Source organism: Magallana gigas, chromosome 5 (genome assembly GCF_963853765.1).
Source record: "Magallana gigas chromosome 5, xbMagGiga1.1, whole genome shotgun sequence".
NCBI classification, from domain to species: Eukaryota; Metazoa; Mollusca; class Bivalvia; order Ostreida; family Ostreidae; genus Magallana; species Magallana gigas.
Window position 1 is genome coordinate 11,681,197 of NC_088857.1, and position 13,186 is coordinate 11,694,382.

The 13,186-nt window shown below is 31.1% G+C and overlaps 1 protein-coding gene across 1 annotated transcript; it reads left to right on the plus strand.

Moving 5' to 3' along the window:
- The first annotated feature begins 2,988 nt into the window (after positions 1-2,988).
- On the plus strand, positions 2,989-9,838 carry LOC105326855 (sulfotransferase 1B1). The gene is made up of 5 exons (XM_034452819.2): positions 2,989-3,157; positions 6,265-6,594; positions 7,328-7,431; positions 8,094-8,241; positions 9,052-9,838. The coding sequence occupies exons 1-5, from the start codon at positions 3,019-3,021 to the stop codon at positions 9,159-9,161; spliced, it is 831 nt and encodes a 276-aa protein (XP_034308710.2). The 5' UTR covers positions 2,989-3,018; the 3' UTR covers positions 9,162-9,838.
- Positions 9,839-13,186: the final 3,348 nt, after the last annotated feature.

Genomic DNA, 13,186 nt, shown 5'->3' on the forward strand with positions numbered 1-13,186 from the left:
AAATAAATGATATGATATATTTTAAACATATTTACTTATAAATTTAATAAAAAACCCAACAAAGTCATTTCATTTGACCAAAATCTTAGAAAAGTACGTACATGATGTATCATTTATATAAAATAAACAATAATAAAATAATAGAAAGATGGTGGAGATATCTTAAAGAAACGTATATTAACTCATATTTACCACTTTTGAAAGACATGAGAGATAGTGCATGGAGTTCTTGATTTGTCTGATGCTATCCATATAGAATGTCTGAGACTTTCATTCATGTCATCCATAATGACCTAGAAAGAGTGATGGACACATTGAATAATCATAGAATTAGAAAACAACCACACTTTGTCCATCGAGTCGTTCATCCATTTTATCCTGTCCATATCTAGTAATGAATGCTATATGTCATCCGGATAAAGAAGAATTCCAATATTTGTTTTGTTAATAGGGATTCCCTTATTAAGCAATTAAACTTCACCAGCAAGGCCATTAATGAGTAAAGCGACACAAAGGTCACATGACACAACATGATTAAAAAAAAACATTTTTCACTCAAGATGAAAACAAAAAGTATTCATTATGATATTGTTCCTACGCTACCTGCATCTTCAGTCATTTTTACGAAAACTATATAGGTCATTCAAAATTCTTCTATTGACAATTTTTCACCAATGAATATTGCCTATATTACTACAACAATAATATCACTTTCAAGATTATTGTTCGTTTATTACCACACAATCTCCTCTGTGAGAGAATGCTAATTATTCATTGTGTATGAATGTGTTTCTTTTTTTTATTTTTCTTAAATTACAGAATATTTATTCAACACCTGCACAGATATCTGATCGCACCCGTGTAGACCTGGGCGGCTGCTGCTGCTGCTGCAAATGTAAAACCGCGACAAAATATAGTTCAGTAAGTTGTGCATACATTTTTTAAATCAAATATCGTTTTCAAATACCTGATAAATTTAAAGCTAAAACTTCAGATTTTTTTTACTAAATGTATTATACGGACAAGCATATCCCGTGTTAAAGTTTAAGGTAGATCTGACAGTTAATTTGTTAAATACCCAACCACTTAAAGACTCTGTGTTGTATTTACTTTTACATAAAATTGCAACTGAAACTTTGTATACGCTATATAAGAATATAATCTATAATATGAATTCGTGAATTTTTTTTTTACCTTAGAAACACTAGTAATCTTTAATATATATATTTTATTTATACATTTTTAGATATATTTGATCAGTGCTTTCTTTTTTATTCAAGATATATTTATACTATTGTTAGGTACTCTACACACAATTGCTCTGAGAAAAATAGAGTTCCATTCATGATCAGCAAATAAACATTACAACAAATGTTTAGGATATCGATGTATTTAATTTGTAATGCGTGGAACAAAATAAACGTAAAAGGATTTTTTTAGAAATCACTTTTACCAAGCAATGTAAATAAGTATTCATATTCCTACGCTAGATGCCTTCTATGTCTTTTTCACGAAAACATAGGTCATTCTTCGATTGACAATTGTTTTTAATCAATGAATGTTGCTTGTATTATTATAAAAATTATATTACTTTCTGTAACTTTCATGATAATTGTTGTTTGTTATCACACAATCTCTTTTGAGAGATAATATTAATTATTTATTGGGAATGAATGTGTTTTTCTTTTCTTTTAATTACGGAATGGTTATGCAATACCTGCGCAGATTTCTGATCGCATTCCATTCGTGCATTTAACATTATTTTGTTACATTGTCAGAAAAGATTTAATTACTTTTTGTAGATTTAGAACATGTAATCACCATCTAACCATCGAAAGTGGACGGTGGGCAAATATACCTAGACATGAAAGATTCTGTGCTCATTGACATAAGTGCGAAACAGGAGATGAATTCGGTTTGTTCCCGTTTTGCACACATTTGAAAATTAGGTATCGAAAAAATGTGTGCGAAACGGGAATTTGACCATGCAGGTGAGATAATTGCTTAATTGCTATAGTCTATATCACAAGTCCTGCGAGGGCAATTGACATATCTACTCGCAATTGAAATTTACATGTATTTTATGTTACAATATAACTTGCATAAAAGCACATTTACATAATAATTGACATCCATATTCATGAATTTGATTTCAAACATCAATTTGGTCATGAACAATTTCATTATTTTTTTCAAACAAGAAAGATTATTGCAAAATGCTGAATATGTAGCGCCCTTGTTTAATTAACTGCCTATAGGAAGAGGTATATTGCATTATTTTTGTCAGAATTTTATGTATTTAACCTCTGATTTGAAAAACTAGAAAGTGACCCGCCATATACTAAAGCGGTGATGTCATAAGAACTACTGTCAAGGTCGCTACTCCAAACATTGAAATATTTTGTGATAAAGATCTGTTTTCTTTAATAATATTCTTTCTGTTTATACCAAACAATCAATATTTAACATGCGTTTTACATAATTTGCAACTCAATTGTAAAAAGAGACACAGAGTACCCCATATGACTGTCTATGTAGTTTCCCCCTTCATCATATAAGTATCCATTGAATCAGCTTCCAATTGGCTTTGGACCAGCAATTTTTCCTAATTCATTTGGTTTTATATTTAAGGTAAATGGACAAAAATGTAAAAGGTAATTCATCTAATCTTATCATTATTTTTTTATCAGACTTTTTAAATATATCGTTATCTTTTTTTTATCAAACCAAAAAAATGGTGATAGTTATTAGTTATTAGACCTAAAACACAACAAAATAGCTGTATTCTTCTTGTTTTATCGTTAAGGCACTGATAAAACACAGGTAAAAATCCAGGTAAAATCTTTGACCGAAAGCAGACTATAATTGCTATCACAACACAAATCACACCTATTGTTCTATTCCCAATTATCAAATGTGTGCAAAACGGGAACACACCATGAATTCCAGTTCAAAATCAACATTTAACACAACGCCCCGACGATTATATTTCACTTGCTGCGCACGCAATATTTTCCAATGGCGACTTTAAGGGTAGGTGATTTGGTTCTACCAAGCTTTCCATCCTTTGTGAAAGACGCCCGCAAACACATTAGTGACATCGAGAACTTTCCTACAAGAAAAGATGACATTTTATTATTTAATTATCCCAAATCTGGTAAGTTTTGTCTACAGGAAAACTCCTGTTTCCAAATTCGACCTCTGTGAGATAGTAGATTTAAGCCTAGACATGACATTGATTTTTTTTTTATTTTTCTACTTTCATATTTAAAATACAAGTTATGTAATAATATTTGAAATACGTGACATTCGTATGGGTTAAAACTCAGTAGGTAACGGCATTCATTCTGGTTTTGTTTACATACTATGTGGGTCGTGTTTGTGCATAGAACCTAAGACATTTTTTGTGAAAAGGAAATAAAATGCAGCAATTTGCTATTATATAATTGTATAAAAATATGTTTTGTAATATAATTATTCTTTTGTATTCTTATAACTTTGTCAATTTTTGTTTAGAAATACCTTTGTCATTGATGGGTAGAATTACATAGTATTCATGCTTCGTTGCTTTTATCTAGCAGAATTTAAAATCTTGCACTTACAAGCAGATAATTATAAAATTACATATTTTTGATTAACAACTTAATATCAAAGTAAGCAAATATCTTTATTTTTTTTATTGAATCGTAAGGTCAAGATACAAAGCCGTAAGTACAAATAATCTATCAATTACGAGACAATACATATATATGTAAATCGATATATACGGAATACCTCGTAAGAACGACTCGTGCAGGATACAGTGGTAACAACGTTATTGTTGAAAAGCCAATCGTGTTAAATAGTTCGTGTAACGTGGGTGATCGTTCGTGTAACGTGCGGGATCGTGCGTGTATCAGGAAAAATAGTTTGCGTTTTTTACCGTGCGTTTTCGTTCGTGATCGTGCGGTTTTTTCGTTTTGTAACTTCTTTTACGGAATGTCAGGATTTATTCATAAAACAAAGACAAGTAGTTTTTGTAAAACAATGTGAATTTTAAACTTTTTTTATAGAAGAACATTGACAATTGTTAACAATCATTCTCTCGTTCGTGGTTAAAACATTTATCAAGTATTTCCACAGCTCATTCAATCCTTTGTTCGGTCGAGTTAGTCTTGCATAATGTTATAGTCAGCCTATATCAAGCTTCCATTGTGTCTTTACACATAATTTTAATCATATTAGCAATAGCGGCACGTTAAATGAAAGCGGTCAAGCTTACCCACTCCCCGTTTTAAACTAAACGACTATCCCGAACGCTTTTCTTTCAAATGAGAAATCAATACGCATTCCTATCTGGTTCATTGAGTAAACATTTGTTTGAAATAATTTTTTAAAGACGCTTTAAAATTTAGAATAAATAGAAATAAATCAATTATGTACCGTAAATAATGAAAATATGCAATGTGTAAAATCGAAATTCTATGGAACAAGGTAACAAATTTACCTCTATCCCGCATAATCAAATCGTACGTAAGGGAACTGGATTACATAAACAGTCAACTCGTATGTAAATAATTTCATATATTTAATGCATTATCTTCAATTCATTTACACTGAAGCTATTATTCGTTATGGAGACAATGAATCATATATTTTTTTTTTGTATGGATGTGTAAATTGTTTACTCGTAAATATAAAACATTGCATTGCTCTGTACATGCCGCTTTTCAATAAAAAAACAAACATAAAGCAATACAAATTAAAGCAATACGTTTCCTTAATTCTATTCTTAAAAATTAATTTCGATTTTGCGTGTTTAATGGTGTAGAATCGTTCGGATGCGTGTTTTATCGTTTTTGCTCGTGTATCGTGAAAATTCAGTAAGTTAGTGATCGTCCGTGTATCGTGCGTGATCGTTCGTGTATCGTGCGTGTCGTTTGTCAACAATAACGTTGCTACCACTGTAGATCGTGACTACGAGATGGCGAGCCGTACGAACAATATGACCCAAGGCGCACAAACAATAAAATAAGTTGATGTTATAACGCGATTATAAGTTTTAATATTTACATTTTTCAGTGTCTTTGCCTGTGATAACACTACGTACCTTCGTTCAGGGCTTTATTGGATTTGATCACGCCCCGACCGAATTTATCATCTCATAATACTCAAAAATTATTCCTTATTCCTTAAATAATGCAATTTGTAGACTAGGTCGTACCCAAGCGACACAAATAGCACAAACGATCAAGTCAAATTTACGACAATGAATCATACAAAGGATATAAACTTGGTCGTACTGACGACATTGTAAAATGTTATAACGAGAAAATGAATCGTAATTACGGAAAATTGACACTAAGTCGTTGTTTTAAAAAAAGTACTAAAGAAGTGCATGCAAGAAATATCTAGCGGTTACGTTGATGAATGTCGCTTGAATGAGACACTAGGTATACAAACAACCTAATGATTTGTAGTAAAACGATACTAAAATTAACCTTGTAACTGTATCTCCCCCCCCCCAAAAAAAAAAAAGTCTTAATAACAAGATAAATGTCGTATCTCATGCGTAAAGTATATCGTATCTCGTTTGAAGGTCTTAATATGTCGTACATATAAATTAGTTTATTTCGTTTGTAATATTTACTTTTTATGTTCATACATGTAACTTCCATGTGTATTTTTTGTGCCACCTAACATTATGCATGTTCAACTTTGCATCAAGTAATCTTGAAATAGTATCTCGACATACGACTAGTTAAACAAGAGGCCCACTGGCCATGACGGTCACCTGTGATGGACCTGTCAGGGAGTCTCATATTTTAAGTCTTATTTTATAGTTGAAGACTCCTCAGACAGTTATATCCGCTTTTGCATGTATTATTTGATATTTGCAAACATCAATTCATTGATGAGGATGGAAGTGGGGGCAAGGGGGTGGGGTAGGAGGTCAAGGGTAGGAGGAATCTCGGATTGTCGATATCCTCGATCCAGGGGCCAACTATTGTAAAATTTAGGTATAAATGACATGTAGGCCTTAAATGGTCGTTTTATATAACATTCACCGTTTCATTACTGGTAATTAATAATGATTACAACATGAATACAGTTTATTGCTACAAGTATACAATGCACATGAAATTAAAGTTTCAAAAAGAAAAATTTGAAATCGGACAGCACACGACCGACGGCAAAAGGTTAAACTAAAGTGACTTAAATATATGTTCAATTCATATCTAGAAATTAAGCTGTAACTTCATAATTTTTCCATGACTATCACAGGGAACCATTGGTTAAACGAGATCATACCCCGACTTCTACACAACAAACTGGATTCAGACCACTTGCTGGTAAAGACCTTTCTGGACTATGTGGAAGATCTAGAAAGCATTAACTCGATTCCCTCCCCAAGAGTTATAACGTCACACCTTCCTCCTCGACATCTTCCAAAGGATCACATAAAAAATGGTGGGAAAATTGTCCATATTATTAGGAACCCCAAGGACGTGGCACTTGCGGCTTTCCACCACTATAAACAGGATCCTTTCGCGTCTGAGGTCCTTGGCGTCTCTAAAGATCTATCTGCATTCCTGGACTTGTTTCTGAAAGGAGGTACGTGTACTACACCAGCAACTACTAAGATAACATTCAGTGTAGCTGCATATGGAAATTAAAAATTGCGACATAAAGTTGTACGACTGCTAACAACTAATTATAGTATGACAGTTAAAACTTCAAAGGGGCGTTGGTTCAATGTACCGTAAACAGTTTTTTCTAACTGATTTTTTTCCATATGTGGATTAGTTTTAATCATTAATTAACTGTTCCTAGCATTGGTTTAATTTTAAATTTAAAATGTAATAAAAACATGACATGCATGAGCTGTGTTTACATAACAAAACATAATGGGCTATGTATCTCACTTATAACTCGACTGACCTCAAATTTTATGAAAATGCCTTACTCATTTTATAAACATTAAAGACGGAAAAATAATTCTATCTAATCAAAAGTAAAAGTATGAAAAAAATTGATTTGACGTTTTTGGTATATTACTGTTATCACCTGTACATGTATCATAAACTTGAGGTGAATTAATTATTTCATTAAAAGCTTTGATAACACTTTTCATGATAAATGGGTTAATAACAGTGCATCTAGAAATGCATCTTAAAATGTTATAAACATGATATATGTATATTTCAGCGTGGAGGGATATTTGATAACAAACATGTTTCCTCAACTATCAACGGTGTTCGTCTACATTTATAAGACTAGTGCAATGTAAGAAAAATATCCGGTATTTTATTTCATTTCATTTTCTTTTATACATGTGCGTAAACAGAGACTCTCTATGGCAGCTGGTTTGATCGAGAAAGAGAGTGGGAAGAAGCAGCAAAGAAAAATCCAGATAACTGGCTTGTTGTATACTACGAGGACCTGAAACAGGTACATCCTAGCATTAACCCTAGCCCTGCTCATCCTAACCGTAGCACTAATCCTAGCTCTGCTACATATACCCCTATACTTAGCCCTAACCCTAACCCTAGCACTGCTAGCCCTCAACATAACGTTGGCTACAGCTACTGATAGGGTTAGAGGTGGTTTGGATTAGGTCGTTGTTGGCTTTAGAATAGGATAACAATTTACTTAGTAAACACTGTTACTGGATATGCTTCCATGCTGGAAACAGCGTATATCAAGTACATATAAAATCGTAACTAGTTAAGTTTTGAAAAATGTGCCTAATATATAGACTTAATATGAGAAATAGTAGGCTTATACAGGCATACTATCTCTAGGTTAGACAAGATTTACTAAATGTATAGGCTTGTAGAGGCTTAGAAAGATATTGCCGAGTGCATGCTGCTTGTACATACATGTAGGATTTTAGAGATTAAACTTGCGCAAAAAGCATTTAACGTTGATAAAGATAATGCTTATGTTTCGAAAAGATAATAAAAGAAATTTATGTGCCGGTTTATCACGAATTTTTTAAATTATACAGTATGTAGGTATTCAATAAGACGAAATGTGTACTGTCTTAATTAAGATCCGTATTCCGGTATTCTAGACATTTGTGAAAAATGTAAAATGATTTGAAATTATAGAATGGAATGGAGAGCATGAAGAAATTTGCCACTTTCCTAGGAACAAGTAGTGACCCCGACTTTCTACAATCTGTTTATGATACATGCACTATCGAAGAGGTTAAAAAGAGGAAAACTACTCCCTATGACAATATTTTACTCAGAAAAGGTAATCTAGAACTGATAAGAGTTTATTGAATTTATTTTAAATGATCGGCTAAATTTTGGTACAAACAATGTACAATCATTGACAATATCTTCCAGAAAAAAAAATAAAAAACTGATGGGTTTATTCTGATTTGTTTACAATGCAATGCATGGTGTGTGAATTTTTTTTTCTTTTTTTAAATTGATATCGATGAAATAGGAGCTGTATGGTATCATTTATGTAACTGAAAGAATAATTTAGAGGCGTAAACACGCGATAAAGACATTTTGACCCCTTTTTAAAGATGTTATAACACAAAAAAGGTATTTTTTCGATGGCGTATTAAAACCATCCCTATTATGTTATAAATTATGAATAAAATGCTTTTTTTGGTGATAGATGCAGGATATGAAGGGGTGACATTGCAGAGAAATGCCTAACCCGCGTTATAACGCCATTTTTCGCACTATTTATACTATTATACTTTCCAAGTGTTGAGAATAAAAACTACAAATATCAAGACATGGATGATTTGCATCCTGTTTATGTAATAGTGAAATATTTAACACATTTATAAAAATATTTACACTCTTAACTGACAGTTCAATTATGGCACCTAAACTATAAATTATAAGAAAAAAAGTGTATTTTTGTTTCATATTTTTATATCCTTGACCACTGATTGAGAAAAGATGTTAATTTAAAATTTCATACTAATATCATTTGAAAATATAAAAACGTGAAAATAATTTTTAAAATAATATAAATAAAATTTTTTAACTTGCCTATTTTCAGTTCAGGGCCTAGTTTTGATTTTAATTATATTTCCAGGTGTTGTGGGTGACTGGAGATCACACTTCACGGAAAGTGACAACGAGAAATTTGATAATGTTTACAAGGAGAAAATGAAAGATTCAAACCTTAAAATACGATTTGTTTAATATTGAAAAACTATGCACAAACATTTATACCAGATGGTGACTATAATTTTTACTGTGTCAGTGTGACTGTAAGATAATCGTCTGTTACAGTTTTTTTAGTTTTAGATCCCGTAACTCACCAAAGTGACGTACTATTGCCGACCGTTTTCATTATTCGTTTTACGTATCATCATTTGGTCTGAAACATCTCGGATAATTTTGATGAAACGAATGTAGCATGTGCAAGAGGAATAAAGCAAAAAGAATCAATCAATGTAAAGAACGTAAAAATGAATGCAATATATACGAATATTCATTATTACTTGAAACTTAATACGCAAACCACTATTACATACCTGACCATGATAAGCAGTGCTGCATTTACTATGATTTTGAAAATTACTAATCAAGAGAAACGGATTCTGTTGTTAAATTGGGATCATGAGTTGCTAGTAAATTCTTTCATTCGTGACCGTAAAGCCATTTAGGTACTTTATTAATCTGTTTGATTGCCTCTACAGTAATTTTTACCTTTGTTGTTTTTTATTTCCTTATTGTATTTATAAACATTTTGTAGAATTATTATTGATTACTTGATAAACGATTTTTGTCAACTATTACTCCGAAACAATTTGAGGAATTGTAATAATGTGCTTGTAAACGTTCGCCTGAAGTGAGAATATAGAAAGCTGCGAGAACTTGTGTTCAAATACATTCTATCTTACATGATAAAATATGTCAAACATGCGGCAATATATGTATCATATGTGGTTGACATAAAATTATTCACTTCTTTAAAATAAGGATAGACGATGAGGCATTTACCTCATTTAAACAAATTGTAACATTTTAGGAAGTCTTAAGGGATCTTCTCTAATTCCACAGTAGTAGGAGATAAACTGAAGGTATTGTAAAAATGTTCATGAAGCCCTCTTTACCAAATTGAGTTGATAGCTCCTTGACAGTGGTTCAGACCATTGGGTGCCATTGGGCGCGGCCAATATGGTCATATACTGAACATGTAATTAATCTTAGAAAATATTCTAATTATAATAACTCCAAAACATAATACTCCATGACAGATTCATCTGCAGACTGTTGGCCTTTTGTTGATTTAGAAATCAAAGTTGTCATATACTGTATATATCGAACAGCTCGTTTTACTTAGGACGAAATCGTAAAAATTTACAGTCTTATGGAATGATTTTTTATTTCATGAAAATCATGTAAAACCTTTTCTTATAAATCATATGAAACCATTTTTATTTACCTTGCAATTGAAATAATTTTCGGGAGTTGATTTCAATCAACTCTCCTATGCAGTTACTCTGACAAACCGAAAGTGAAACAGTGTTTGGACCAAAGCACAAATCATCGCCCCTGACAAGAATTAGTTCTTGAGAATAATTGATAAATTCGAAATAATGTATGCTAAAGCATTGTTTTTCAAGGAAACATATTTATAAATACCTTAAAAATAGTCAGATTTTAAATGGTACGAACAATTTAGATATGTAGTTGTATGTATTTTTACACCTGAGTTCAATATAGTCTTGATCAACTCGACGCTCGGCTGTCTCCATAAATCTCCTTTAAGCAGAGAGTCTCTCTTGCTTGTCGGGAACTAACGGCGATAGCCGAGCGTTTGGTTGAACGAGACGAGAGTTCAATATTACTTGGATCCATAAATTTTCCAGATATATTTCTATCACTGATACATAGTGTTATTGAATTTATTCTATCTTTAAATATTACTTACTATGATTCATATGGGGTTTTATCATCATTCTAGTGTCGAAAATGTCTGAAAATTCATATTATAAAAATGTGCGTAATTCAAAAACAGATTAGAAACTACCTGTACTTGTCATGCAAAATAACATATAAATGATTTTAAAATAAATAAACATCGATAAAATCAACTCCCGTCAGTTCTTCGGTACTTTGATTAAATCTTTAGTTCTTAGAGCTTAATCGCTTAATTAAATGGAAATACTGATCAGAAGACCTAAATAATCAAGTTTGATGAAATACACAAAGTTGCAAATGCTCGTTAGTTTTGATTGACTCAATTTTGGAACATTTGTTGATGTTTTATAAAACAAACACTAGCCTATTGATTCGAAAGTGAAAATATTAATAAGGATCGTCAGGATGAGCTCCTTGATAGCCAACGTGATTTTCAGTTTTATAAACTAGACAGTTATATTTTTTCCTTTAATTTTGTAATTCAAGTCTTTAAGTATATTTAAAAAAAATTCATGTCAGCTCAAATTTTCAAGTCAACTAATATATGTTCATGAATTTGTTTCTTATTTCTGCATAACAATTGATAATGATGATATTTCAGATGATGATATATCTAAAATTTTCAGGTCAATTCCAATTTTAAAGTCTTTCGCACTTCTGCGAAAATAACCGATAATGATGCTATTTAATGATATATTTCAAAACGTATATACCTGGCAATATGATAAAAAACTCACCAATAGACATTAAAATTGACGCATAACATAGAAATGTATTTATTAACGTTAATAAAATATATAAAATTTCAGGTCAGTTCAAATCTCCAGATCAATTCAAATGTCCAGGTCTTTTGCATTCCTGCTTAAATAACTGATCAGTATGATATATTTTAAAACATATATACCTGGAAATATAACAAGAGGCCCATGGGCCACATCGCTCACCTGAGCAAACATTGATAACTATTTTGACTTAAAACACTTGAAATAATAGAGAAATTTAATTTTTAGCATAGTTTAGTACCATAATTTTCTTATGTAAGATTAAATATTCTTTATAGAGGGGTGGGGATGAAAATAAATTGTGTCATTTAAATTAAAATGCATTACTGGTATGTTAATTCCAGCAGGTTTTTTTTTTGCACACATTTGAAGAGTAATGCATGGTTCTTTAAAGATAAAATTTTCATGCAACTGCTAAAATGTATATTAGTTTGAAATTTAGCACTTATTGTGGGCCGACCTTATTACCTGTAGTCATAATTTGAACAAGTTGAATCTACACAATTAGAGGATGCCAATATTCCAGTTCATTGATTTTCATATAAGAGATCATGCAATACATATCCAGTTTTATATATAAAAATTGGTTAACCATTTAAACGTACAAGAACCATTAAGGCTCCAGGCCCTTCATCACGTCATATGATAGTACATGTTATTTCATGCAACCTTTCTTTATTTCCAAGATTAAGTTATGACAAGAAGTACGTGCAAAATCCTATTAGATAATCTGTAATCTAAATTGTGTCTGTTAAAAATCTAGCTTCATTTATACGCCGACTTGATATATCCCAGAATTTGAAATGAACAGAGAAGCTTTCATATGCATTTTGGCTAAATTGGATTTTAAAATTGGCAACATTCTCTTTGATGTGAACCCTTAAAAATAAGAAACCTGTTGAAATATGTTTCAATCACAATAGCATGATTTAACATATCTACAATGAATACAATTACTGGTATAATATATCAACATGAGACATATTTCATTTTAGAAAGCAATTTTATTTAGAAACAAACATTTCTGGTAATATTAAAAGAACCTCGGGAATAATTTTTATGCACACACATTAAAAAAAAACCTAGTTACTGGTAATACATTATCTATATCAAATTTTACAAATACAATGTATACTGTAAATGTAAACATGTAGTTTCTAAGTGTTATATAGTTATGCATATTGTACATTAAATTAAATGAATATAATGATGAGAAAATACAATAAATCATACTTTAAAACCAAATATATACATGAATATATAATTAAGTTAGTCATATATATACACAAAGTTTAAATAAATTAATTTAGAAGTTTCACTGTTTTTTCATAACCTTTCTTCGAAAAAGCGAAAATAGAAAGGTTATGAACAGTATTGATTCACATGACATACGGTAATTAAATGAAAATTATTTGTCGATAGAATTTTATACAAAAACTAGTAACATAATTATTCTTGTGTCATTTACTTAACTGTAATGAAACAGAAAATGATAAGATAAAGAATGATTTGAAA

Excerpts from the sequence above, each read along its gene's own strand:
- LOC105326855 (XM_034452819.2), top strand. The coding sequence starts at position 3,019 with ATGGCGACTTTAAGGGTAGGTGATTTGGTTCTACCAAGCTTTCCATCC. Across the intron at positions 3,158-6,264 it reads ATTTAATTATCCCAAATCTG|GGAACCATTGGTTAAACGAG; the intron begins GTAAGTTTTGTC and ends TGACTATCACAG. Across the intron at positions 7,432-8,093 it reads ACTACGAGGACCTGAAACAG|AATGGAATGGAGAGCATGAA; the intron begins GTACATCCTAGC and ends TTGAAATTATAG.